General features: G+C 33.8%; 2 protein-coding genes, 1 long non-coding RNA gene and 1 pseudogene across 3 annotated transcripts in view; 3 read left to right on the top strand and 1 right to left on the bottom strand.

Moving 5' to 3' along the window:
• Window positions 1–26,097, top strand: part of LOC122724374 — a 28,161-nt gene extending 2,064 nt beyond the window's left edge. The window contains exons 2-9 of the mRNA XM_043959105.1: window positions 18,241–18,267; window positions 21,048–21,160; window positions 22,568–22,998; window positions 23,696–23,939; window positions 24,113–24,216; window positions 25,186–25,361; window positions 25,581–25,683; window positions 26,077–26,097. Of these exons, the coding sequence (XP_043815040.1) occupies window positions 18,241–18,267; window positions 21,048–21,160; window positions 22,568–22,998; window positions 23,696–23,939; window positions 24,113–24,216; window positions 25,186–25,361; window positions 25,581–25,683; window positions 26,077–26,097 (1,219 nt within the window). The remainder of the gene's footprint in view (window positions 1–18,240; window positions 18,268–21,047; window positions 21,161–22,567; window positions 22,999–23,695; window positions 23,940–24,112; window positions 24,217–25,185; window positions 25,362–25,580; window positions 25,684–26,076) is intronic.
• Window positions 61–2,343, top strand: LOC122724362. The gene is made up of 2 exons (XM_043959029.1): window positions 61–1,044; window positions 1,742–2,343. Exons 1-2 carry the CDS (start codon window positions 652–654, stop codon window positions 2,171–2,173), a joined length of 825 nt encoding a protein of 274 aa, XP_043814964.1. The 5' UTR covers window positions 61–651; the 3' UTR covers window positions 2,174–2,343.
• Window positions 8,197–10,010, bottom strand: LOC122724371. The gene is made up of 2 exons (XR_006351704.1): window positions 9,973–10,010; window positions 8,197–8,515 (listed from the first exon to the last, which is right to left on the bottom strand). It is a non-coding gene; the product is annotated as an uncharacterized LOC122724371 (long non-coding RNA).
• Window positions 11,737–15,593, top strand: LOC122724364 (annotated as a pseudogene).
• Window positions 26,098–27,650: the final 1,553 nt, after the last annotated feature.

Genomic DNA, 27,650 nt, shown 5'->3' on the forward strand with positions numbered 1-27,650 from the left:
AGCAAGAATCTTTTCATGTTGTTTCTATATTATATATTAACTCTCAGGTCTCAATTATTGTTTATGCAAATCTTATTTATAAATTAGTGAAATTAATTGCCAATAATTACATATTTTCTGCTATTTTCTAGCTGGGTCAGGTTGACTCATCAAGCTCTGAACCCAGTTTTAACATCTTGTATTTATGTTGTTGGAGAAATCACTTTGTCAAAATGCATTAATCAATGAGAGCAGGGGAAGGAACAGATTTGCGGGGAGTTACAGTTGTAAACTTGTAATGTTAACCAATGGTTCCTTAAACATAGAGAAATTCTTGATCTAGGCAATGTTACCAAATGGTTCCTTAAACATAGAAATGTGACTGTATAATGGGTCTGCTTGTAAAGACATTTATCAAAGAGTGATTTTATCTGTTTTGCCAAAAAACTGATCATAAATCAATCTTACTGTTCCTTGTTCTTGGCATCTTATCAGTTGTCAAAATTGACTGACATGTTGATGGAGAACTATGACTTGGTTTCTTTGACTCTAAGGAAATACTTCTTTGTTTTCAAGTTTGTTCTCCAATATATTTCATGTATTTATTGAGCTGACATCATATTGTGCTCTACAGATAGCTCTTTGTTTGGTTGTGGACTTGGCATTGGAATCATGTACATGATGTCAGCCGAAAAAGCTGAGATCAGTAAGCTAAGCAATGCCATGGATGAGATTGCAAAAACTGTTAAAGAATTAAGAACTGAACTGTATAAAAGAAGGTCAGCCAAAGTTGCTGCTATCTCAAAAGATTTAAGCAGTAATAATGAACTAGAGTTTTATAGAGCAGGTACAGGGCACAATAATGACCCCAAAGTTATCAAAGTTTCTGGGATCCCAATGATTGATGATGTTGAATGCCCAAGTAGTGGTCTTATAGAAGAGCCAGAGCCACAGCTGCTGGAAATGGATCAACTGGAAGCAGAGCTTGCATCTGAACTACAAAAACTTCCATGGTCCTATCCTGAAGCTTCTGGTCATGAAGGAGTTGAACCAAATATGGATAAGGTGAGCCTTTTCAAAAACATGCGTGTTGTTTATTCTCTAGATTTTCTTACCAGTAAAAGTCATGCCCTTCCTGTTGGTGCATTTATCTGCCCATATAAGATATGAAACAACTTGTTTTCAATTTTATAAAACTTTTACTTCAATCATAGGCAGAAGGTTTATTTCTTTATTTCACCTCAGTGTTTAGAGCTGTTAAAAGTTTACTATCCCTCTCATTTCATGGCAACTTGGTTAACATGAAGCTATTACATATTGAAAAATGCATGTCATGCTTGGGTGTGCTTCCGGTAATTATTGCTAGTTTTGACAATTACTATAATGGAAAATTGATTTCTTTTGCATTCATGCTGCCTTTATCCTAGGAACCTACAAATCTACAATTAGGAACTCAATGATAATTGAAATAGTAGTGCAACTTGAATCACACTGTAAACATTCAGGGAAGTCATTAGCTTCATTTGTTGGGAAATTTATAAATAGGATCTGTATTTTGGATTAGTAGTTTGTTGGTGCCTTTACCAATTGTAATGACAGTTGATACATGGGTCTTCAAAAACCTGATTCATGGTAAACTGTAGATTGTAACCTTGAGTCTGGAAGAATGGCATGTTATAAGTTAGTGGCTTGAACACTGGATTGTCCATCCGTCTCTATGGATGGGGTATTCCGTAGTTTTTACTAGAAACATATTGTGCAGAATGAGACTTTTTCTGGTGGGCTTCACAAACTGGAGGGTCAGAGCAATATTTCCTTCCAATGCCATGGAGTATTGCCATCTGAACTAGATCAGAAATTGTCCCATTTGCACATCGAACAGCTGGAAAATCAAATTGAGGAGCTAGAATCTAAATTGCATTCTGCCCAGTCCAAACTCAATGAGAAGGAAGCTGAACTGGACTGCGTAAAACTCCTGACTGAAATCTTCCCATCAACTGTATCAGGCAAGTTTTTTCTGCCTCCATCCACTAAAGGTTGTATGTTTATGAGTTATAATATTCTTGGAAGAAAGGAACAACTCAACTATTGGTGTTTGCATGAGTTGGGGTTACCATACGCTAACAAAAAGCCTTGTCATGTGGAATGTCTCTCTCTAAACCTGAGTATTGTTTTACAGATGATGAAGCTGTGACATTTGCTGAGCAAGAGTATGTGATAACAAATGCAGGGATTACCTACTGCAAATCAAAGTTTCAGTTGAAGAAATGTGATTATCAGAAGGCAAGAGACTATTTAATAAAAACTTAAGCAAAAGCAAAGTCCTAGATGAAGGTATAATAACACATTTTTTCTTTGAATAATAAATGAATTATCCTTTTCTAAAAGTAAAATATAGTTTGTTAGTAGTGATTAATCACCTTTTAATGTTAAATTTTCTCTTGAATAGATAACCTCATCTCTCTCTCAAATTTATAAAATACAATCAATCATATAGAATAAAGTTATATGTATAAAAAATAAAAAAAATATTAATTAATTATATATATATATATATATATATATATATATCATTTATAATTAAATTATTGTCCTACGTAGAATTGCTTCCCTAGTGCAACGGGTCTCTCTCTCTCTTGCATTGCATGTCTGATCCCTTAACATGGCCAAGGCATGAATTTATTCAAATATAGAAAATAAAATAAAAAAAAAACTAAAACTAGGAAACTGTCCACCTGGCATATTGCGGTATCCTCTCCCCTTCATTTCCCAGCTTCATCAAACTCTCAATTCTCTATTCTCTATCTCTATCTCACCCAACGGAGTATAGAGGCGCCCCACGACACAGAGGGAGAGGGAGAGGGAGAGGGAGAGAGAGACATTCTTGGAAGATGAAGATATATACAAAGCCCATATCCAGCCCGGGTCGGACCGAGAATTATCCGCCACCATTGATGAGATTTTTGAGGAGCAATGTTAGTAGCAGAAGTAGAGGCAGGTCACGTTCAAGTCCTATGTTCGTTAGGAAGAAAAATGGCGCCACTGAAACCCAAGAGCCTTCCTCCCCAAAAGATACCTGCATAGGACAGGTTAGAGTCAAGCGTTCCAAGCAAGCTAAGACCCAACCAAGTAAAATCAAATGCTTCTGTAAATGGGTCCGAAACACCCAGTTTTACCAACATTCAAACAGGGCGACGCTCCGGCCAAAGTGTACTTTGCTCTCATGGCGCAAGTGGGTAATGTTTTTTAAGGTCGGTGTCAGGAGAGAAAGCAAAATCCGTGAGGATTCATCAAAAGTTGAACCAAAATTTGGCAACACAAGTGAAGATGCAGGGCAAGAAAGTGAAGTGGAAGATGAGGAAAATAAGATGTATGTTTCCTCAAGTATTTCACCACCAAAGAATGCGTTGTTATTGACGAGAAGCAGGTCTGCGCCGTGCAGGTCTTCTTCTGTAGCTTGCAGATTTTGGGGCTCACCTCTGGAAAGTGAAGAAACAGAACAAAACTGAGTGCCGATCAAGAGAACACAGAGAGAATTCATCCTCATGTCAAAAGAAAGTCTTTTTGTCGAGAAATCTGATCAAGAATCAAGATTGGATTAAGAAACTGAAGAAAAGTTGAGTTTTTTCTTTCAATGAATTTGAAGTCCAGTCCGGTCACTTCAATTAGAGAAAATGTCAAAAATTGAAGAACTCAGAACAGAGGATGATGGCACTGTACGTCCTCTTGAGCTTCTGGAAGAACAGAAGGTTGGGTTTCACATAATTGATTTAACTAGTCTTTGTTTATTTTCATTTTGTGGGCAACTGTACTAAGTATAGTTTTTGAAACTTGGAGGTAGTGTTATTTTTGTTTTTAAGATAGTATATATGTAGAGCTGAAGCAGAGAATCTCTATGTATAAAAAGCTGAAACAATGAAAGTTCTATTAAAATCACACGGCTCTAAAATTATTATTCTGTAATTTTCCCCAAATTAACAAATTGGTTTTAGTTATAATTAATTTTATAGAATTGAATTTTTTATTAAAATCACACATAAAATGTAAAGTTCTATTAATTTACAAAATTTTAGGAGAATAAAAACACATTCTTCATGGAGCAAGTTCCATTTTTTTTATGTTTTTGCTTTGTGGGCATCTCAGGGTCACAGTGATTCTGATTAGTCAAATCACCTTTGGATTCTCTTTGGTGGAAAGTTTTATAATGTCTTCTTCACCAGGTAAAGAGACCCACTTCATTTTTACTGGTGCAGATAAGATCAATTGATCATTATAATAACAGAGAAGTTAAGTCAAAAGTTTCCATGATTAAGATTTATTATTTGATACAGATCACATTGGTTGATTGAACTCAGCCCATCATCATTTTTCACTGGACACATGAAAATTTTCTCTTAAACCAAACAGCTGGATTCTGTGTTGATCAGGAAATTTTGGGTTACGATAGAATTGTTTTTGTTATAGAAAAGGGTGACAATTAAGAAAGAAAAGGACTATACTGTTGGGCAGTTCAGATTCATTGTCTGGTGAATGGAAAAAACAAGATCCAGTTTGGAACTTGGACATATAATATCTTTCTTGTTGACAAAGAAAAAATCAGTGTATCTGCAAAGTGAAACTTTGGCCCATCTTTTAGGCATAGAAATGCAACTGCAACAAGTCATTTTCAGTAGTTGCATTGGCCACCTCTTGCCTTTTGTATGCAAAGGCTTCTTGAAGGTGCAGTTGTCTCCAGGTCCAGGCTCCACACTGCCCTTGGCTATTCATGAGCTTAATGAGAACTGGAGATGAGTGAGTTCCATGTGGCTGCCTTACATGCAACCCTACAAGTGTCAGATATCAAAGCTTCAATCTCAAGTCTCCATCATAACTATTAACTTTTATGGCTGGCTTTAGCTCTGTTTTCTTTCTCCCTCCTCAATTGTGGAGATTTGCATGCTCTATAACCTGGTTTCCCTATGTTGTGAAGTTTTTTTCAGCCTAGTATGGCCTTTTGGATTGACAGCAACGGTGGATGCCTGTGAAAACGAGGAGTCTGTAGAAATCTCTGTTTTGAAAGATGAGTAGCGTCTGCTTCGAGTTCCTTTGTTTCATAGATCGGGTCTGGAGAAGCCGGTTATGGCTAGGTTTCTTTGTTTCTTTGGACCGAGTGGTTAGACTTTAGTGGTTGGGTTGAGATGTTTTATGTTTAGAACCATATTCTTATAATCTCTTTGGACTTTTAGTCTTATTAATGAAATTTTTACCTTTGGCAAAAATATTTTTTTAAAAAAAATCCTTTAAGGAGCAATATGAGAAAAAACTTAATGATTGAAATTGAATATCAATGGCTGGAAATGGCCCTTTGTTGCAATGCAAATTCTGGAAATGGCCCTTTTTCAGGATAGTGTTATATGATATGGAACTTTGTTGCAATGCAAATTCTGGAAAGTGTAAATTGTACAAGTCCTTTTCTTTGCTTGCATTTCAAGCAAATGATTTGATGATTTTGACCCACAACCTCTGGGCCACAATGCAACAACCTTTTTTCCATTGTAATCTTAAAATTGTGTACCACATGGTGAATCCTACATTGCACAATCTATTTTGATGAATAGATTATATACAGACAGCTACTGGGTTTGAAAAGTTAGATATGAAGATGCAGCCATGTATTATTGGATTGTAAAAGCATGAAAGAAGCAGAATTCAGAGGCTTTTCCTCTTTCTTTCTTTCTTTCTCGGGTACCAATGAAGTCCAAGGTTATATCACAGATTACGTATCAACTCAGTGGGCCTCTACTTGCTACTCACAAGCTTATTACAACCCTATATTCCAATTCCAATATGACATCTCAGCTTTATTTTGCACATTTTCTTGAATTTTGATGAATGAACTCAACAACCACTCGTTAAATCACATCATGGCTGATGCTGGAAGGCTGAAGGCCATGAGAAATTTAGATAGTTTTTTTTTTTTTTTTCAAGGAAGACAAGAAAGAGTCATTTTAATTTTTGGTTTATTCGGTTCAGTTCGGTTTTGAACCGAACTGACCGAATGCTCACCTATTGTCAAGTCCTATTTTAAATAATGAAGACTTGATATTTACAATTTGTTTATTTTTTTTATTATCACATCTGCTGTGTTGAAATTGAGACATCACACTTTTGAGATAATTTTAATATTTTAAAATAAAATTCGTTAATTTCCTTTTTTTTTGAAAAAAAAATTAGAAATTCACCATATGACTATAACATTTGTCTTTTTTTAATATTTAGAAACACTAATTATCAAAAGATACCTATTCCCACTAATAATAATTCTCCTGAAAATGATCCGATCTCCTTCCTTGGACCAAATACATTAATCTGTTACTAAAAAATTAATTAAATTATGACAATAATCGTAATCATTCTGATAATTAATTTTAATAATATTAAAATATGACTAGGCTTAGAGGTTAAAACTTAAAACATCAAGAAAAGAAAATTGTTGAGGTGGAATAATTATCATGTGGAGAGATAGTAGTTGAGAGTTGGGAGATACAGCTCCCAAGCCCACATCATCAAAAATATTGTAAATTTTAATTACAGATTTATTTGCTAAGCACAAACAAACATAACAGAAACAGTAAGTGTGAGTAATATGAAAGTCCAGCCAAGGCACCTAAATGACAGATTGCACATGACTTGTCTAGACAAAATCTATAAATCAATAAATAATATTATACTGTAGATGACTCTGAGAAGAGAATAATCTGATGAAACCAAAGACGGTCCATGACTCCTAACAGACACAAGGAATAGAGATCAGCCATGGGGAGAGAGAGGGTACCAAGTGGAAGAAAATCTAAAGTAGTGATTGAAAATATTAAGGGGTGGGATTGTGGTGGCAGTGAAAGAAGAATAAAAGTGATGACGCTGGATTTCTTCACTCCGATCTGGGGCCAGATCCATGACAATAGCCCATTACCTGGAGGTCCTCATGCCTTCCATGCAAATCAGGTCCAGTCCGCTCAAGCTTTGAGAGCGGGCCTCATCTGAATTTCTCAACCAGGCCGTCCCAACCTTCCTAGCCCCTCAAGCAGATTTCCTCTGAGCCCCGTTTCAATCTTATCTTCCGGCCCGGTCTGGAACCAGGAAGGAGATCAATCCATCTGTCTTGTGGCTCCATTCGCATGCGCGCCCGGGGAGAGTCAGAGGCTGTTACGCATGAAGTAGGGATCTGATATTCTCGTACGTCCGTATCAACATGGTAGGGACAGGTGGCCCAATGATAGACAATTTGTTATACGTCACTAGCAGACAAAAGAAAACAGATAAAAGGAGCATTGCCCTCCTCTAGGCGTAAGTTTTTTCCAAGTTCACAGAATTCTTGTAAAATCTTATTTTCTGGATCTCAAATCATTGGAAGGCAAGTGGTGGAACCAGGATCTCAAATCATGGGAAGGCAAGTGGTGGAACCTAAATGGACAGTCACAGTGGTGGAGGAGGAGATGTGGTCATGAGTTATGAACAACTTTCTTCACAATCTAAATGTGGAGGCTATATCCTGTACCTAATCAATAATCAAGTGGTGACAAGATTGTGGGACCTATCTGAATATTATCCAATGCATGGTAAGAAGAAAGTGGCCTCTGACTCACTCTCCTCTTCTTTGACTTGATGTCTTCTTGCCCTTCATTTTCTTTAATCCTTTTTGTCCTCGTTTTCTTATGGCATAACAAAAATTGTTTTTATAAATTTATTTGTTTTTCTTTACAAGATTAGTATGAATTACTCGGACATCAATAGTTCAACAACAAAGATTAGTATGAATTACTCGAACATAAATAGTTCAACAACAAAGCCACAAAGGTCTTAGTTACTAAGATATTTTCTTGAATTTTCAATAGGATTACACATTCTGAAACTCCATTCTGCAGACAAATTAGAAGTATTGTCTACAAAATGTGAGAATTTTTCTTGTTTCTTCCTTCTTTCTCTCACTCTCCATGCCATTGCTTTATAATTTGAGCGGCTTGTTTTTGTAGTACCTTACTTTTGAGCTTTGACCCATCTGTCGCGGTAATCATGATGCATAACAATAAAGATTTTCATTCTCGAATTATTATTATTATTTTTTATCCATTTCGTTAACTGCCTTTTAATGACTAGTTAAAAAGAATCAAATATGAAAGCCTAAATCTTATATTATTCAAAATACGACAACTAAACTAATCATTTTAATTCATGTCCTTCAATGGTGGAAAATTCTGAATGGGTTCAACGATAAGGCCAACAATATTCAATGAGAAAGAATAGAATCAGGCAGCTAAGAAGCACATAAAACAAAGTTGACACTCTGATTTTGTAAATAGTTTTGGATAATTAAAAAAAAAATGTAAATGGTTGACAAGGTACTTGAAATTTATTCCTTCATGTTATCAGCCACAGCGGAAGCTTTGCAGATTGGACACAAGTTCTTCATTGATAGCCATTTCTTGATGCAGCTCACATGGTAATTGTGGCCACAAAATTTCAACGAACCAACATCATCCATATCTTTGTACTCCTCCTGCCAATTGCAACATGGATTCTTAAATGAAAAAAAAAAAAAAAAAAGAAAATACAGTGACAGCCAAAATAACGAAACAACCAGGGGAGACTAGAAATTTTTTTTTGGAGGAGGCTGACATAGGCCTATATAATAAACTAAATAAATATAAAATAAATAAAAATAATATAAAAACTTTTCTAGACTCAGTCTACTATAGACCCAAGACACAGAGAATTGAATCTCATTACATGAGACCCATATTTAACGTATCTTAGTTTACGGTGGACCCACCTAAGAATTTTTGGAGACTAAATAAAAAAAAATCAAATTATATTAATTTATTGAAATAATTTTAAAAATATTTTAAGAAACTAAAATTTTTATTGTTCACTATATTTTAAATCTTATTACTAATTTTGAGAGGGTCAAATGTAAAATAATTAAAAATTATATATAAAAATGTATATAAAAATATTTTTTTTGGGGGGCCAGTTTGGGTGGGCCAAGGCTCTCCCTTGTCCCCCTACTTCCGCCCATGGTAACACCAGCTGAGCCATTCCATAATTAGAATCATAGTTTTAAATAACGGTGGCCCTCCCAAACTCCCCCTACTTCCGCCCATGGTAACAACAGCTAACACCAGTCGGGCCATTCCATAATTAGAATCATAGTTTTAAATAACGGCCATTACGTTATCCGTTGTAAAACAACAATGATCCTCTGATTTGCATGCGTAACGACCATTACAATGGCCCCCTATTTACCGGCATAACGGCCGTTACTAACCGTTAAATAATGGCAACGGTTGTTACCAATAATTGAAATTCTTTTATATCAACGGTTGTTACCAATAATTGAAATTTTTTTATATCCTTCCTCTTCTGCCCCTATTCTCAATTTCATTAATTTTTCTATTCTCAATTTCATTAGTTTTTATACTTTTCAACAATTTCAAAGGCTATATTTTTTAAGTTTTCTCTTCACTTTCTCTTTTAAATTTCAATCTTTCTTGCATATTTTTTCTATAAACTTAAATTTATCATAAACTACTGTTTTTCCAAACTTATTTCTTCTAAAAAGTTAATTAAATTTTATGTGCTTTAGTTTTTAGTTATTTTTTCCCTTTTTTAAAAAGATTTTTGTCAATAAAATTATTAGTTTTGAGTTGAAATTATAATTTGAGCTATTAGTTGACTCGATCTACAAATATTATGTTGGTTTTTCTTATTTTAAACTATATGATGTCTAACTTAAGTTAAATAAACTATATTTCATGTATTTATGTTTATTATGCATTTGTATACATTGTTCTGAATTAAAATCTAATTAATATCATTTGCAAATTTTTTTGAAAAACTTGTGTTACCGAGGCCGTTACTACATACAAGCCTTTTTCTGTTACTCGCGACCGCAACCACGATTTAAAACTATGATTAGAATCCAACCGACAGTATATACTTGGAGAAGATTCTTACCAGGCAAATCACACAAGTTCCTTCATCAAAACCGACAGTATATCCTGGCTTTGGCCTGAAGAACTATATACTGTTTCTGTCAAACACTTGGATATCAGATCTTCATCAAAACCTGTGACCCATATGTGTTGAATCCCACATCGGTTGTGAAAAGGGGTAATGTGCCCCTTATATGAAGCATAGGCAATCATCCTCCTAGTGTTAGCTTTTGGGGTGAGTTAGGTCTGGCCCAAATTTAACATGGTATCAGAGCCTCTCATCCGATGTTGGGCCTCCCATGAATATATTGATGTGGGATTCAACACATATTATTCCAATTCTGATCCTGTTCGCCCTCGAACATTTGGGATGTGCTGAATAAATGCCTATGGCCCATAACAATATTCCTTCGAACTTGAATTATGTCAAATCAAGGAGAAACCCAAAATCTGTATCAATAAAAAGTACCTCAATTTGCAAAAATGCCAAATGAACTAGTTTCAAGCATGTGATTGTGCATATGTTTTTGTGGCAATCATATTTATTTGTGGTCTTAATATATATATTATATATATATGTATGTTAATATTAATAATTCAAACAAATGTTTACCACTTACCATTAACCATTCAAATTAGAGTACACTGAATTTTTTTGATGAGAAGTAAGAAGATTGGATTATTTTGATCCTATCATCTCCAAGCACTGACTGAACTAAGAGGTATTAGACTAGGAGATTCATAAGAAATAAAAACCAAGAAAAAAAATCTCTCTCCTGGAGAAATAATGGATCCAACTCCGGTATAAGCAGAGATAAATGGTCATATACCTTACAAGCAGTGGGAAAATATGTTGGTACCTACTGCACAAGTCAATCGTCTTAAATCATCACTAGCACTGCAAGATGTAATCTCACCTACCATGTTACCGCATCAAATGCTATTAGACGGGAAGCCTCTCCTAGAAAGCCAAATGTGAGATATAGAGCTAAAGAAATTACTAAAACGTTCCTATAAACTATTACCAATCTCCTTCTTAGCCACCAACTTTTTGAGGACCAATATAATAATCACTGCAAAAAAAACATGTAAAATTAATAGGAAACTGTCTTGCAACATATTGCGAAATGAAAGAGAAGTTGGAGACATGCTAAAAACTTGCAGGCATGAAAAAAAATCCGTACCAGTCAAGCAATAGGAAGAGATCCCAAATTCATAATTTTAACTAACTGAAGAAGCTGATATATTACTCGCAGAAGTTATTTGGGAGAAAACTGTTTGTTGATTTCTAGAGTAAAAGTATATTAAACAAAGGGAAAAAAATAGTGAAATTTCTAGAGTGAAAAAATGGAAACTAAAACCCCCAAGTGCTTCCTCACTAATTGTAGGAAAAATATAATTCTAATTCTAAAATAACTTATCATCAACATTCAACAAATGCCTAAAGACTCAAAAGAACATGAGAAGGAAGAAATAATAGGGTAAGGACAAGAGATAGAGAAACTAACTTTTTTAGTTTTTGGTAAACAATATTATCTTCAACATTTGAGTAACTGCCTATGAGTTTGTTTTACTTCAATCACCACTTCTTCTTGCAATTCCAATCAGTAGTTAAAATAAAATAAAACAAAAATCCTTATTTTAAATTAAAAAATAAATAAATAAATTCTTTTGTAAAAAAAAATGGATAAAACTTGCTTCAATTTCTCTAAATTCACGGCTAAAGAATTTCCTATTTTTTCATTTTTCATCTTATTCTCAGCCAATCCAAACAGGGCATTACTGTCGTTGCGTATATTATAATTTTCCGTATGCAAGCAGTGGTCATGTATGTGTACGGTCTTTGCTGGCTGCTCCTCGTCCCTTCCTTTCTAGTGTTCTTAGGCCTCGATTTTGTTTACCTTTTGTAACTTTCACAGGAACACGAAACCCACACACCACATCTCGCAGATCTATCGCCATTCCCCAAACCCAGAATTACCACCATGTCCCATCATCCTCCACTCAAAGCCGTCACTCTCACCCACGTCCGGTACCAAAGGGGCGATCGTTTAGGCCATTTCTTAGCTTGGGTCTCGCTCGTCCCGGTCTTCATAAGCCTAGGTGGATTCATTTGCCATTTCATCTTCCGTCGGGAACTTCAAGGCATGTTCTTCGCCCTCGGACTCCTCATTTCCCAATTCATTAGCGAGCTCATCAAGAAATCGGTCCAGCAAGCCCGCCCCGAGACCTGCATCTTCCTCGAGATGTGCGATTCGCACGGCTGGCCCTCCAGTCACTCCCAATATATGTTCTTCTTCGCCACCTATTTCACTCTCTTGACCTTTAAAGGAATTGGATTAACGGAGGTTAAGCACAAGTGGGCCAGATGCTTCCTCCCCTAGTTATTGGCGGTCTTGACCATGCAGTCCAGGGTGTATTTGGGCTACCATACGGTTGCGCAGGTGTTTGCTGGTGCTACTTTGGGGATTTTGCTTGGAGCTGCGTGGTTTTGGATGGTGAATTATAAGCTATTTTATTTCTTTCCTGTGATTGAGGAGAGCAGGTTCGGGAGGATGTTTTATGTCAAGGATACTTCGCATATACAAAATGTTTTGGAATTTGAATATGAGAATGCAAGAAGAGCTAGAAAGGATATGGCTGCCAAGTGCAATTGATCGACTAATATTTCTCTTCTGGTAGGTTGAGAACTGATCTTCATTTGCACTTTTATTCTCCTAAGAATTGTTTTATCTGTATTAGTAACCTTGATTTGTGAACTTAAGCATGGAATTGAAGTGATCATTAAAGCGTTAGCTTTACGTTTCTTCATCCGATTTTCCCGGTCTTAGATAGTTGAATTTTGTTTGTCAGCCTCTCAATTTAAGAAGATCGTGTAAAATCATATGAAATATATCCATGATACATTTATGTGAAGATTTAAGGACTGGACATGTAAAAAAGGTTCTGTGATCTTATATTGTCAAAAATCGAACCCTAGTATGAAAGAAAATTTTAGCAAAATCCACATAGGCTATGAGATAAGAGCTGTGACATTGGCATTGGGATGGAGATAGAATTATTTAATCAATCTCAGATGCTTAAAAACATGATCGTTGAAAGGAATTCTTTTCAATGTCTTGGCTACGAGCTAGTTTTTAGTAATTATGTTTCTAAAACTTGAAGCTAGCTTTAAAAGGCTATATAATTTCCTATCTTGATGCTATTACTAATGCAAGTTTCAATTTTTAAGTCATATACATGCCACGGAATTCATGAGGTGACAAATGACTGTCAAAGCTGCCAGGGCGGTAAGGAACAGTTTGGCACAAACTATCTGTGGATCAGGGTCTTAATAAGTAGGATAAAGCAGCCCTTACAAGTATTCACCTTACATATGGCACAACATGAGGATAGAGCATGAGATACTTTTCCATTCAGTGCGGTAGATCCATCAAGCCACACTGTTTATCAGTTTCACTTCAGCTGCTCTGAATTAAACTTGTTAGGGTGCACATGGTGAATGCACATGTGATGACAATGTCTTATTAGTATCCTGACATTTGTGGGAATGGGTAGAATGAAATCTTTTACTTTAGAAATAGAAGATTTTAAAAAATCATATTGATTCTCAAGTGTCTGCTTCGAAAAATTAATATGGTTCACATGGTCCTCCCTGCATTTACCTTACACCAAAGGTGCTACTTTTGTTCTCAAGTACTTAAAGTTTTCCTTTTTGATTTTTAGAGTACATTTTTGTTGGAATGATGCCTTTTTCTGTTGATAGGCTCAATTGTACCATAAATATATCTATTTTTGAGGCCTTTTTTTCCAAAAAAAAAAAAAAAAAAAAAAAACTATATTCTAGAGTCTATCTTTGTAGTCTCAATCTTAGAAGCCATTGCCTCCATTCCAGGATATTTGCATGTACCATAGTGTGATCACTCACAGAGAATTTTGAATTTATTAGCTAAGCAACAGAAAGCATATGTCTTCGTTACCGAAGCATAGTTCACCTGTAGGATAGTTGTGTAAGCATAACTATTCTTGGAGAAATTTGGCTGTGTGAGACTTCTGACATTGTTAGGTACTCAAAATAAAATACATCTTTTTTCTTTTCTCTGTAGAATAAATTGATATAGCAAATTTATGGGGTTTTTAAGCTCTCATAATATGTTATCTTAGAGGATCTTTCTCTATCTTATACCTTATTTTTGTTTTTTACCTTCTCATATGATGGTTTATATTTTAAAACCAAAACGACGTTAAGTTCCCCACTAGCCTATAATTTTTTTGGCCACTGGGGGATATCTGACTTTTGCAAGTATTATTTATCCTGGTGAATAAGGTTATATTTGTACTTCTAGTGAGTAGTACTGACAGTTGAACTATTGAGTAGAGTATCCTGAAGGAGCAAGCCTGAATATATCCATCCAATTGTGCGAATATGGCATACATCTGAAACTATCATTAGTTGGAATCTATTGGAAATATGGCATTCGTCCAAAACTTGGAAATGGAATATATCTTGAGGCAAGGGTTATTACACAGAATTAAATTTCAGGGTAGTTTTATCAATTGAAGGATGTTTAGAATTAAAAGTCAGGGTAGTTTTATCAATTGAAGGATGCTTCTTTGTAATTAGAACAGAATCCATTTGTGCTCATCATAGAAAACTTAAAGCTGCCAACTTGCTTTGTTAGAACTGCTTGTTTGATTTGAACCAAGTAGGAAACCTCTTGATGTGCTGTATGATGATCCATGAATATTAATGTGTTTGAGAAATAAATTGATATGTCTGCTGTACTTCTGCTAAAAGTTTGTACACAAACAGAGTAAGAACTTTGGGTAATGTGGGGATGCAGTGCTTTTAAGATATTGGATTACTGTTTCATGATATTAATAGTGATACATCTTGGGGGTGGCTAGACAAGGATAAACTCTCTTCAAAAAAAAAAAAAAAGAGGCTGCATGGAATGAACAAAGTCTAAACAAGAATGTTGAGTCAGTTCCATGTGCACTGCAGTGGCTTTTCTTCCGATGCTGCAGTGTCTACATTCTACTAGAAACATTATGGAGGCTAGCTTGCATTATGTAGTCCTATTCTTCCCCTTTGTCATGAATGTCAAGTCATAATTTATTTTCCATTTTATTTTTAGTTTTGATATTGAATGCATTCTTATAGCAAATCATGTATTCTCATTTTCTCATAGTAGAAAATGCTTTCTGCTCCATTTTTGCAGGTTGATAGCTTTTCATATCACTCTCGTGTTGCTTGTATGGATTGCAAGATTCTTATTAAGCAAGTGCAAGTCTTGTTTATTAGTCACTTCATCTAGAAGACTGGCCATATGGGAAGCAAACTGGAGGGAGTTGCATTAAGGTTTAGATTGTTTTGCATTAATGAGATTAATATGATTTGTCATGCTTGAAGGATCTCTACATTACTGAAGGTGTCACAAAAACGTAAATCTTTTAGACAATAAATTTAGAAGCTTTAGTTGACATTTAAGCTTGAAGCTTGTACAATAGATCTCTTCCTTTTTTTTGATTTTTGTAATGGAATTTTATTGAATTCCTAGAATTAAGCTGATTAGCCCGGTTGGTGTCTTGAGAACTAATTTTATTTTCAATACAACACTAATCCTACCTCGTATTGTAATACTTGGTCCTATTTCAATTTCTCATAAAATGTTTTATATATTTAAAATCATGTGATTAATAAATCAATAGATTTCGTTTAGTGTATAGTTGAATAACATGAAAATAGCGATAACATGTGATACGTTAGCATGATAGTTATAATGTGAAGTTTGTCGTTTTGGCAAATTACAATCTAAAATTTGTGGTTTTGGCGGTTCATAATTATTATTTATTTTTATCAATGTAATCTATTGGACTATATATATGGGGCGGAAAGAAAAGTAAAAGCCCAAAAAAAAAAAAAAACTCAAAATAGAGTTAAAATAAAATTCAATCAGACTAAAATCAAACATCACCATAACTGACCAAGCCACAAACAAAAAATGAAGTGCTGACTGCACTGCACCGAAACTTCAGTAGAAAGCCACCTGCAACACTAAAAATAGGGAGTGCAGAAGAGAAAATTTTGTAGAACTCAGTTGATTACAGCGTGCAGTGATATCGAGATATCAATGTCATTTCTTCAACAACAGTATGCAACTCTCAAAACAAATTCAGATTCGAGAAGACCCTCATCGCATAGGGTGAAAAATTGAAAACTATGCTAATAGGTAAAAATTGGGATACTTGTGGCTGTTGATTGGGAGAAAATACCCATTGGCCCTGGCTTGACACAAGCCCCAACGTTAGAACCCATTGTTTTTCAATTTAAAACAATAAAAAAAAAAAATTAAAGTTTCCATAATTTTTTTTGAAATCATTATAAATTATAAATCATTATAAATTATACTTAAATTTTTTTTACTATGTTTGATTAAGTTTTATATAATAGTGTTAATTCGATTAACTTAAGTTAATTTAAACAGTTGATCATTTTACTATTTTAAAAAATAATTAAATTAACTGTAATTTTTGAAATTAATTTCAATTAACTGTAAGTGACTTAATTTTAAACTGATTTTAATTACAAGAAAAAGATTAATAGTCGATGTGAAACTTTAGTCATAATTTAAAATTAAATGTAATTGATTTTTATCTTTTACTAAATCGATTTGACTTTAGCTTGCTTGTATCATTTCTAGTTCTAGGACTAACACTTTGTTGAGTGCAATAAGGAAGGCCATAAATCATAGTTGCCTTCTTCTTCTCTAGAAACGTAATTATTGATTAGTCTACATTCATTTGTATTTTTCACTTTTCTTTTTTTTTTTTTTTGAAGAATAGCATTATTTTATTGAGCCAGTGTTTCAATTGTGGGATCAAAGAATTCAATAGTTTTATCCTCTTTTTAAAAAATAAAAACATTATAATTAGATTGAATCTAGTTATAAATGAAGCAATGATATCACTTGGCAAGCAATTTTTCTTGAACTTTTATGTGTTATGTCCACATTGAGAATGTTTTGATTTGCTTCATCCTCCAATTATCTAATGCCAACATAATGTAATATAATTATTTTTTTTTATTAAATCTCAATATAAAAAAATTATTATTATTATTTTTTAATAACAAATGCAGAGACTACCTACTGCAAATCAAAGTTTTAGTTGAAAGAATGTGATTATCAAAAGGTAAGAGACTATTTAATGAAAACTTAAGCAAAAGCAAAGTCTTAGATGAAAGTATAATAACACATTTTTTCTTTGAATAATAAATGAATTATCCTTTTCTAAAAGCAAAATCTAGTTTGTTGAGTATTGATTAATCACCATTTAATATTAAATTTTCTCTTGAATAGATAACCTCATCTCTCTCTCAAAATTATAAAATACAATCAATCATATAGAATAAAGTCATATGTATAAAAAATAAAAAAAAATATTAATTAATTATATATATATATATATATATATATATATATATATATCATTTATTATTAAATTATTGTCCTACGTAGAATTGCTTCCCTAGTGCAACGGGTCTCTCTCTCTGTTGCATTGCATGTCTGATCCCTTAACATGGCCAAGGCATGAATTATGCATGATATAAAAAAATTGATCAGAGGAGAGATTTAAGAGCAAAAATTGGGAAACGAGATCAAACTTTCCAAATTGAAAAATTAAAATAAGGAAACAAATATTTTTCATATCATGCACAATTAAAAAAATAATTTTCAGAATCCAAATTAATAATTATTTTCTTAATTAGGATATAAAAAAAAGCTCATCTCTGAACCACACCCAAATAAACCAACTTTGGCAGCTCCGCCACCGGCCACCTAACTCTTCCCTCTCCCTTCCCCTACTCTTCACTTCACTCTATTCTCAACCTGCACCAACCACCACTAACCTCTCTTTTCCATTTTAAAAAGATGTGGCAACTTCTCCTTGCCGCAGCTTTAGCAGGATCTGCTACTTTCGTTGCTAAGCATTTTCTTGCTCAGGAACGCCCTAAAGAGGAAGAAAATCCTTTTGAAGATTCGATTGCTTCTGCATTTCAATCTCCTCTATTTCCTAACCATGGTAATGGGTGCGGATACGACAGTAATTTCCAGCAACCACCTGATGGGATCTTTAGGTTCTCGAGTTCTGCTTCTGCTTCTTCGCCAAGTGGTAAGAAAACTAGGATTTCGAGGAAGAAATCGGGCATCACGGGTCGTCGATTGAATTTTGGTGCGGAAAATTATAAGGCTGATAAAAGATCTGGTGGTTCCGAGAAGAGTGCAAGGCGCCGATTGAATTTTGGTGCGGAAGATTATAAGGCTGATAAAAGATCTGGTTGTTCCGAGAAGAGTGCAAGGCGATTAGCTGTTTGCTTGAAGAAGAAGAGAACTGCCAAGAGTGTGCCTTCCAAGTGTAGATCCTGTTCTTCTAAAGGTTGGTTTTGTTTTTTTTTTTTTTTTTTTTTTCTTTTCTGTTTTATCTAATTTTACTGTCTTTGACTGCTGAGGGCATCTCTAACCCTATCACCATTTTTTGCAATATTATCTCCATTCTGCACAACTTCAATACTAAAAAAAATATTCTATTTATATTTTTCACTTTTTTAATATTATATTATTTATCTTATTTTAATTTTATTTATATATTTCACTCAAAAAATTCATATAATTTTATATATTCATTCTAAATATTTATATATTTTATATTTTCATTCAATATTCAAATATTTAATTATTTTATAAATAAATAAAAAAACATATTAATTAAATAATAATTATAAAAAATATTACTTAAATATTAATTATAAATATACATTAATTAAATATTAATTAACAAATTAAAAATAAAATAAATTCATACATATTAAATTATTCTATATAATATATTATAAATAAATTAAACACTAATTTATTTATATTATTCTATATAATATATTATAAATAAATTAATTTATTATAAATATTATTTATAATTATGAATATATTAATTTAAATTAAATATCACCATTTTTTGTAATATTATCTCCATTCTGCACCAACTTTAATACTAAAAAAAAAAAAATATTCTATTTATATTTTTCACTCTTTAATATTATATTTTTTATTTTACTTTAATTTTATTTATATATTTTACTCAAAAAATATGTAACCTATAAATATATAATATGAAGAAAAATATAATTGCGGCAAATTGAAACTTTTTTACCTCTCAATCAAGCTGCAATCACCGTTGAGAAACACCTACTGTTCATAATCCAAGAATATACAGAGAGAAAGCAAGAATCTTTTCATGTTGTTTCTATATTATATATTAACTCTCAGGTCTCAATTATTGTTTATGCAAATCTTATTTATAAATTAGTGAAATTAATTGCCAATAATTACATATTTTCTGCTATTTTCTAGCTGGGTCAGGTTGACTCATCAAGCTCTGAACCCAGTTTTAACATCTTGTATTTATGTTGTTTGACAAATTTTAGATCTCTTCCTTTTTTTGATTTTTGTAATGGAATTTTATTGAATTCCTAGAATTAAGCTGATTAGCCCGGTTGGTGTCTTGAGAAGTAATTTTATGTTCAATACAACACTAAACCTACCTTGTATTGTAATACTTAGTCCTATTCCAATTTCTCATAAAATATTTTGTATATATAAAATCATGTGATTAATAAATCAATAGATTTCGTTTAGTGTATAGTTGAATAACATGAAAATAGCGAAAGTTATAATGTGAAATTTGTCATTTTGGCAAATTACAATCTAAAATTCCTACAATCTAAAAAAATAATTAAATTAATTGTAATTTTTGAAATTAATTTCAATTAACTGTAAGTGACTTAATTTTAAACTGATTTTAATTACAAGAAAAAGATTAATAGTCGATTCCAACTCGTAAAACTTTAGTCTAAAATTAAATGTAATTGATTTCAGTTTGGTCCATCATCCCTATCAAACTATAAATTGGTCCCCAGAACTGTTGGTACCAATACTATCAAGAAAAATCCTATCAAATATATTAATTCAAAATTATCTTTAAATAGCTAAATGACAAAAAGAGAGAAAAAAAAAAACTTTATACTCATATTCAATTTTAGAAATTAAATTTAATTAGATGATTTATTTGGAAAAAATGATTCATACATTTATCTATATTCTCAATATTAGTTGGTTATTTTATTTTGTTTTATCAATTTTAACAATTACTTTTAAATTGATAAAGATTTTATTTTAATTAACTTCTTTTATATTTCTCTTTATATAAACGCTCATTTCGGCATAAGTTAAAAAGGAAAAAAATAAATATAATATTGTTAAATATATTAATATTATTCTATTTATAAAAATAATTAAAATATTAAAGTTGTCAAACAAATTAACAAAATTAAAAAGATTAACTAAAATTCATAATAAGAGAAAGGACTTTAATATTTTTATTAATTAATGGGTTAAATTGTTCTTAATCGAATTTATCATTAAAATTAAAAGATCAAATTGATAAAATTAAAATTTTTAATTTTGGTTAAATTAATAATTGGATACAAAGTTTTTATTACTCCACATTAAATAAATAAATAAATCCTTAACAGGGAGTCGTCAGTTTTGGTATGACAACCAAAATTTCCAAACCAAAATAATTTCCAAATTGGAAATTAGCGGGAATCATGGGATCTCTGAACCACACCCAAATAAACCAACTTTGGCAGCTCCGCTACCGGCCACCTAACTCTTCCCTCTCCCTTCCCCTACTCTTCACTTCACTCTATTCTCAACCTGCACCAACCACCACTTTTAAAAAGATGTGGCAACTTCTCCTTGCCGCAGCTTTAGCAGGATCTGCTACTTTCGTTGCTAAGCATTTTCTTGCTCAGGAACGCCCTAAAGAGGAAGAAAATCCTTTTGAAGATTCGATTGCTTCTGCATTTCAATCTCCTCTATTTCCTAACCATGGTAATGAGTGCGGATACGACAGTAATTTCCAGCAACCACCTGATGGGACTGCTTCTTCGTCAAGTGGTAAGAAAACTAGGATTTCGAGGAACAAATCGGACATCACTGGTCGCCGATTGAATTTTGGTGCTGAAAATTACAAGGCTGATAAAAGATCTGGTGGTTCCGAGAAGAGTGCAAGGCGATTTGCTGTTTGCTTGAAGAAGAGGAGAACTGCCAAGAGTGTGCCTTCCAAGTGTGGATCCCGTTCTTCTAAAGGTTTGGTTTTTTTTTTTCCCTCTTTTCTTTTTTATCTCCTTTTACTGTCTTTGATTACTGATACAGTGTAAGGAAAAGTATATAAATTAAACAAGGGCACTCGATTGATTGAGGCGCTCAATAACGCAGCGTTAATTCCCCGAAACTCCTGCCAGTTGATAGCTTCAAAATTTCTGCGATTTGTGAGGTTAAGACAACAATTGAAGTTAATTCCTCTAGCTCTTGTGTATTTCTGAATCTATTATTGTGAGTTAATGCTTAAATTTAATAAAATATATGGTTTGAAATTTTAGAGGATGCATGCAACAAACATATATGTAACCTATAAATATGTAATACGAAGAAAAATATAATTGCGGCAAATTGAAACTTTTTTACCGCTTGACTTGTTTTCCAAGCTGTTTTGGTGAACGACTATTTTTATATGCTCTCAATCAAGCTGCAATCACTGTTGAGAAACACCTACTGTTCATAATCCAAGAATACAGAGAGAAAGCAAGAATCTTTTCATGTTGTTTCCAATATTATATATTAACTCTCAGGTCTCAATTATTGTTTATGCAAATCTTATTTATAAATTAGTGAAATTAATTGCCAATAACTACATATTTGCTGCTATTTCCTAGCTGGGTGAGTTTGACTCATCAAGCTATAATTGCGGCAAATTGAAACTTTTTTACCGCTTGACTTGTTTTCCAAGCTGTTTTGGTGAACGACTATTTTTATATGCTCTCAATCAAGCTGCAATCACTGTTGAGAAACACCTACTGTTCATAATCCAAGAATACAGAGAGAAAGCAAGAATCTTTTCATGTTGTTTCAATATTATATATTAACTCTCAGGTCTCAATTATTGTTTATGCAAATCTTATTTATAAATTAGTGAAATTAATTGCCAATAACTACATATTTGCTGCTATTTCCTAGCTGGGTGAGGTTGACTCATCAAGCTCTGAACCCATTTTTAACATCTTGTATTTCTGTTCGGAGAAATCACTTTGTCAAAATGCATTAACCAATGAGAGCAGGGGAAGGAACAGATTTGCGGGGAGTTACAGTTGTAAACTTGTAATGTTAACTAATGGTTCCTTAAACATAGAGAAATTCTTGATCTAGGCAATGTTACCAAATGGTTCCTTAAACATAGAAATGTGACTGTATAATGGGTCCGCTTGTAAAGACATTTATCAAAGAGTGATTTTATCTGTTTTGCCAAAAAACTGATCATAAATCAATCTTAATGTTCCTTGTTCTTGGCATCTTATCAGTTGTCAAAATTGACTGACATGTTGATGTTGAACTATGACTTGGTTTCTTTGACTCTAAGGAAATACTTCTTTGTTTTCAAGTTTGTTCTCCAATATATTTCATGTATTTATTGAGCTGACATCATATTGTGCGCTACAGATAGCTCTTTGTTTGGTTGTGGACTTGGCATTGGAATCATGTACATGATGTCAGCCGAGAAAGCTGAGATCAGTAAGCTAAGCAATGCCATGGATGAGATTGCAAAAACTGTTAAAGAATTAAGAACTGAACTGTATAAAAGAAGGTCAGCCAAAGTTGCTGCTATCTCAAAAGATTTAAGCAGTAATAATGAACTAGAGTTTTATAGAGCAGGTACAGGGCACAATAATGACCCCAAAGTTATCAAAGTTTCTGGGATCCCAATGATTGATGATGTTGAATGCCCAAGTAGTGGTCTTATAGAAGAGCCAGAGCCGCAGCTGCTGGAAATGGATCAACTGGAAGCAGAGCTTGCATCTGAACTACAAAAACTTCCATGGTCCTATCCTGAAGCTTCTGGTCATGAAGGAGTTGAACCAAATATGGATAAGGTGAGCCTTTTCAAAAACATGCGTGTTGTTTATTCTCTAGATTTTCTTACCGGTAAAAGTCATGCCCTTCGTGTTGGTGCATTTATCTGCCCATATAAGATATGGAACAACTTGTTTTCAGTTTTATAAAACTTTTACTTCAATCATAGGCAGAAGGTTTATTTCTTTATTTCACCTCAGTGTTTAGAGCCGTTAAAAGTTTACTATCCCTCTTATTTCATGGCAACCTGGTTAACATGAAGCTATTACATATTGAAAAATGCATGTCATGCTTGGGTGTGCTTCCGGTAATTATTGCTAGTTTTGACAATTACTATAATGGAAAATTGATTTCTTTTGCATTCATGCTGCCTTTATCCTAGGAACCTACAAATCTACAATTAGGAACTCAATGATAATTGAAATAGTAGTGCAACTTGAATCACACTGTAAACATTCAGGGAAGTCATTAGCTTCATTTGTTGGGAAATTTATAAATAGGATCTGTATTTTGGATTAGTAGTTTGTTGGTGCCTTTACCAATTGTAATGACAGTTGATACATGGGTCTTCAAAAACCTGATTCATGGTAAACTGTAGATTGTAACCTTGAGTCTGGAAGAATGGCATGTTATAAGTTAGTGGCTTGAACACTGGATTGTCCATCCGTCTCTATGGATGGGGTATTCCGTAGTTTTTACTAGAAACATATTGTGCAGAATGAGACTTTTTCTGGTGGGCTTCACAAACTGGAGGGTCAGAGCAATATTTCCTTCCAATGCCATGGAGTATTGCCATCTGAACTAGATCAGAAATTGTCCCATTTGCACATCGAACAGCTGGAAAATCAAATTGAGGAGCTAGAATCTAAATTGCATGCTGCCCAGTCCAAACTCAATGAGAAGGAAGCTGAACTGGACTGCGTAAAACTCCTGACTGAAATCTTCCCATCAACTGTATCAGGCAAGTTTTTTCTGCCTCCATCCACTAAAGGTTGTATGTTTATGAGTTATAATATTCTTGGAAGAAAGGAACAACTCAACTATTGGTGTTTGCATGAGTTGGGGTTACCATACGCTAACAAAAAGCCTTGTCATGTGGAATGTCTCTCTCTAAACCTGAGTATTGTTTTACAGATGATGAAGCTGTGACATTTGCTGAGCAAGAGTATGTGATAACAAATGCAGGGATTACCTACTGCAAATCAAAGTTTCAGTTGAAGAAATGTGATTATCAGAAGGCAAGAGACTATTTAATAAAAACTTAAGCAAAAGCAAAGTCCTAGATGAAGGTATAATAACACATTTTTTCTTTGAATAATAAATGAATTATCCTTTTCTAAAAGTAAAATATAGTTTGTTAGTAGTGATTAATCACCTTTTAATGTTAAATTTTCTCTTGAATAGATAACCTCATCTCTCTCTCAAATTTATAAAATACAATCAATCATATAGAATAAAGTCATATGTATAAAAAATAAAAAAAAATTAATTAATTATATATATATATATATATATATATATATATATCATTTATAATTAAATTATTGTCCTACGTAGAATTGCTTCCCTAGTGCAACGGGTCTCTCTCTCTCTTGCATTGCATGTCTGATCCCTTAACATGGCCAAGGCATGAATTTATTCAAATATAGAAAATAAAATAAAAAAAAAACTAAAACTAGGAAACTGTCCACCTGGCATATTGCGGTATCCTCTCCCCTTCATTTCCCAGCTTCATCAAACTCTCAATTCTCTATTCTCTATCTCTATCTCACCCAACGGAGTATAGAGGCGCCCCACGACACAGAGGGAGAGGGAGAGGGAGAGGGAGAGAGAGACATTCTTGGAAGATGAAGATATATACAAAGCCCATATCCAGCCCGGGTCGGACCGAGAATTATCCGCCACCATTGATGAGATTTTTGAGGAGCAATGTTAGTAGCAGAAGTAGAGGCAGGTCACGTTCAAGTCCTATGTTCGTTAGGAAGAAAAATGGCGCCACTGAAACCCAAGAGCCTTCCTCCCCAAAAGATACCTGCATAGGACAGGTTAGAGTCAAGCGTTCCAAGCAAGCTAAGACCCAACCAAGTAAAATCAAATGCTTCTGTAAATGGGTCCGAAACACCCAGTTTTACCAACATTCAAACAGGGCGACGCTCCGGCCAAAGTGTACTTTGCTCTCATGGCGCAAGTGGGTAATGTTTTTTAAGGTCGGTGTCAGGAGAGAAAGCAAAATCCGTGAGGATTCATCAAAAGTTGAACCAAAATTTGGCAACACAAGTGAAGATGCAGGGCAAGAAAGTGAAGTGGAAGATGAGGAAAATAAGATGTATGTTTCCTCAAGTATTTCACCACCAAAGAATGCGTTGTTATTGACGAGAAGCAGGTCTGCGCCGTGCAGGTCTTCTTCTGTAGCTTGCAGATTTTGGGGCTCACCTCTGGAAAGTGAAGAAACAGAACAAAACTGAGTGCCGATCAAGAGAACACAGAGAGAATTCATCCTCATGTCAAAAGAAAGTCTTTTTGTCGAGAAATCTGATCAAGAATCAAGATTGGATTAAGAAACTGAAGAAAAGTTGAGTTTTTTCTTTCAATGAATTTGAAGTCCAGTCCGGTCACTTCAATTAGAGAAAATGTCAAAAATTGAAGAACTCAGAACAGAGGATGATGGCACTGTACGTCCTCTTGAGCTTCTGGAAGAACAGAAGGTTGGGTTTCACATAATTGATTTAACTAGTCTTTGTTTATTTTCATTTTGTGGGCAACTGTACTAAGTATAGTTTTTGAAACTTGGAGGTAGTGTTATTTTTGTTTTTAAGATAGTATATATGTAGAGCTGAAGCAGAGAATCTCTATGTATAAAAAGCTGAAACAATGAAAGTTCTATTAAAATCACACGGCTCTAAAATTATTATTCTGTAATTTTCCCCAAATTAACAAATTGGTTTTAGTTATAATTAATTTTATAGAATTGAATTTTTTATTAAAATCACACATAAAATGTAAAGTTCTATTAATTTACAAAATTTTAGGAGAATAAAAACACATTCTTCATGGAGCAAGTTCCATTTTTTTATGTTTTTGCTTTGTGGGCATCTCAGGGTCACAGTGATTCTGATTAGTCAAATCACCTTTGGATTCTCTTTGGTGGAAAGTTTTATAATGTCTTCTTCACCAGGTAAAGAGACCCACTTCATTTTTACTGGTGCAGATAAGATCAATTGATCATTATAATAACAGAGAAGTTAAGTCAAAAGTTTCCATGATTAAGATTTATTATTTGATACAGATCACATTGGTTGATTGAACTCAGCCCATCATCATTTTCACTGGACACATGAAAATTTTCTCTTAAACCAAACAGCTGGATTCTGTGTTGATCAGGAAATTTTGGGTTACGATAGAATTGTTTTTGTTATAGAAAAGGGTGACAATTAAGAAAGAAAAGGACTATACTGTTGGGCAGTTCAGATTCATTGTCTGGTGAATGGAAAAAACAAGATCCAGTTTGGAACTTGGACATATAATATCTTTCTTGTTGACAAAGAAAAAATCAGTGTATCTGCAAAGTGAAACTTTGGCCCATCTTTTAGGCATAGAATGCAACTGCAACAAGTCATTTTCAGTAGTTGCATTGGCCACCTCTTGCCTTTTGTATGCAAAGGCTTCTTGAAGGTGCAGTTGTCTCCAGGTCCAGGCTCCACACTGCCCTTGGCTATTCATGAGCTTAATGAGAACTGGAGATGAGTGAGTTCCATGTGGCTGCCTTACATGCAACCCTACAAGTGTCAGATATCAAAGCTTCAATCTCAAGTCTCCATCATAACTATTAACTTTTATGGCTGGCTTTAGCTCTGTTTTCTTTCTCCCTCCTCAATTGTGGAGATTTGCATGCTCTATAACCTGGTTCCCTATGTTGTGAAGTTTTTTTCAGCCTAGTATGGCCTTTTGGATTGACAGCAACGGTGGATGCCTGTGAAAACGAGGAGTCTGTAGAATCTCTGTTTTGAAAGATGAGTAGCGTCTGCTTCGAGTTCCTTGTTTCATAGATCGGTCTGGAGAAGCCGGTTATGGCTAGGTTTCTTTGTTTCTTTGGACCGAGTGGTTAGACTTAGTGGTTGGGTGAGATGTTTTATGTTTAGAACCTTCTTATAATCTCTTTGGACTTTTAGTCTTATTAATGAAATTTTTACCTTTGGCAAAAATATTTTTTTAAAAAAATCCTTTAAGGAGCAATATGAGAAAAAACTTAATGATTGAAATTGAATATCAATGGCTGGAAATGGCCCTTTGTTGCAATGCAAATTCTGGAAATGGCCCTTTTTCAGGATAGTGTTATATGATATGGAACTTTGTTGCAATGCAAATTCTGGAAAGTGTAATTGTACAAGTCCTTTTCTTTGCTTGCATTTCAAGCAAATGATTTGATGATTTTGACCACAACCTCTGGGCCCAATGCAACAACCTTTTTCCATTGTAATCTTAAATTGTCCACAATGGTGAATCCTACATTGCACAATCTATTTTGATGAATAGATTATATGACAGCTACTGGGTGAAAAGTTAGATATGAAGATGCAGCCATGTATTATTGGATTGTAAAGCATGAAAGAAGCAGAATTCAGAGGCCTTTTCTCTTTCTTTCTTTCTTTCTCGGGTACCAATGAAGTCCAAG

The sequence above is a fragment of the Manihot esculenta genome, chromosome 8 (genome assembly GCF_001659605.2).
Source record: "Manihot esculenta cultivar AM560-2 chromosome 8, M.esculenta_v8, whole genome shotgun sequence".
NCBI lineage: Eukaryota > Viridiplantae > Streptophyta > Magnoliopsida > Malpighiales > Euphorbiaceae > Manihot > Manihot esculenta.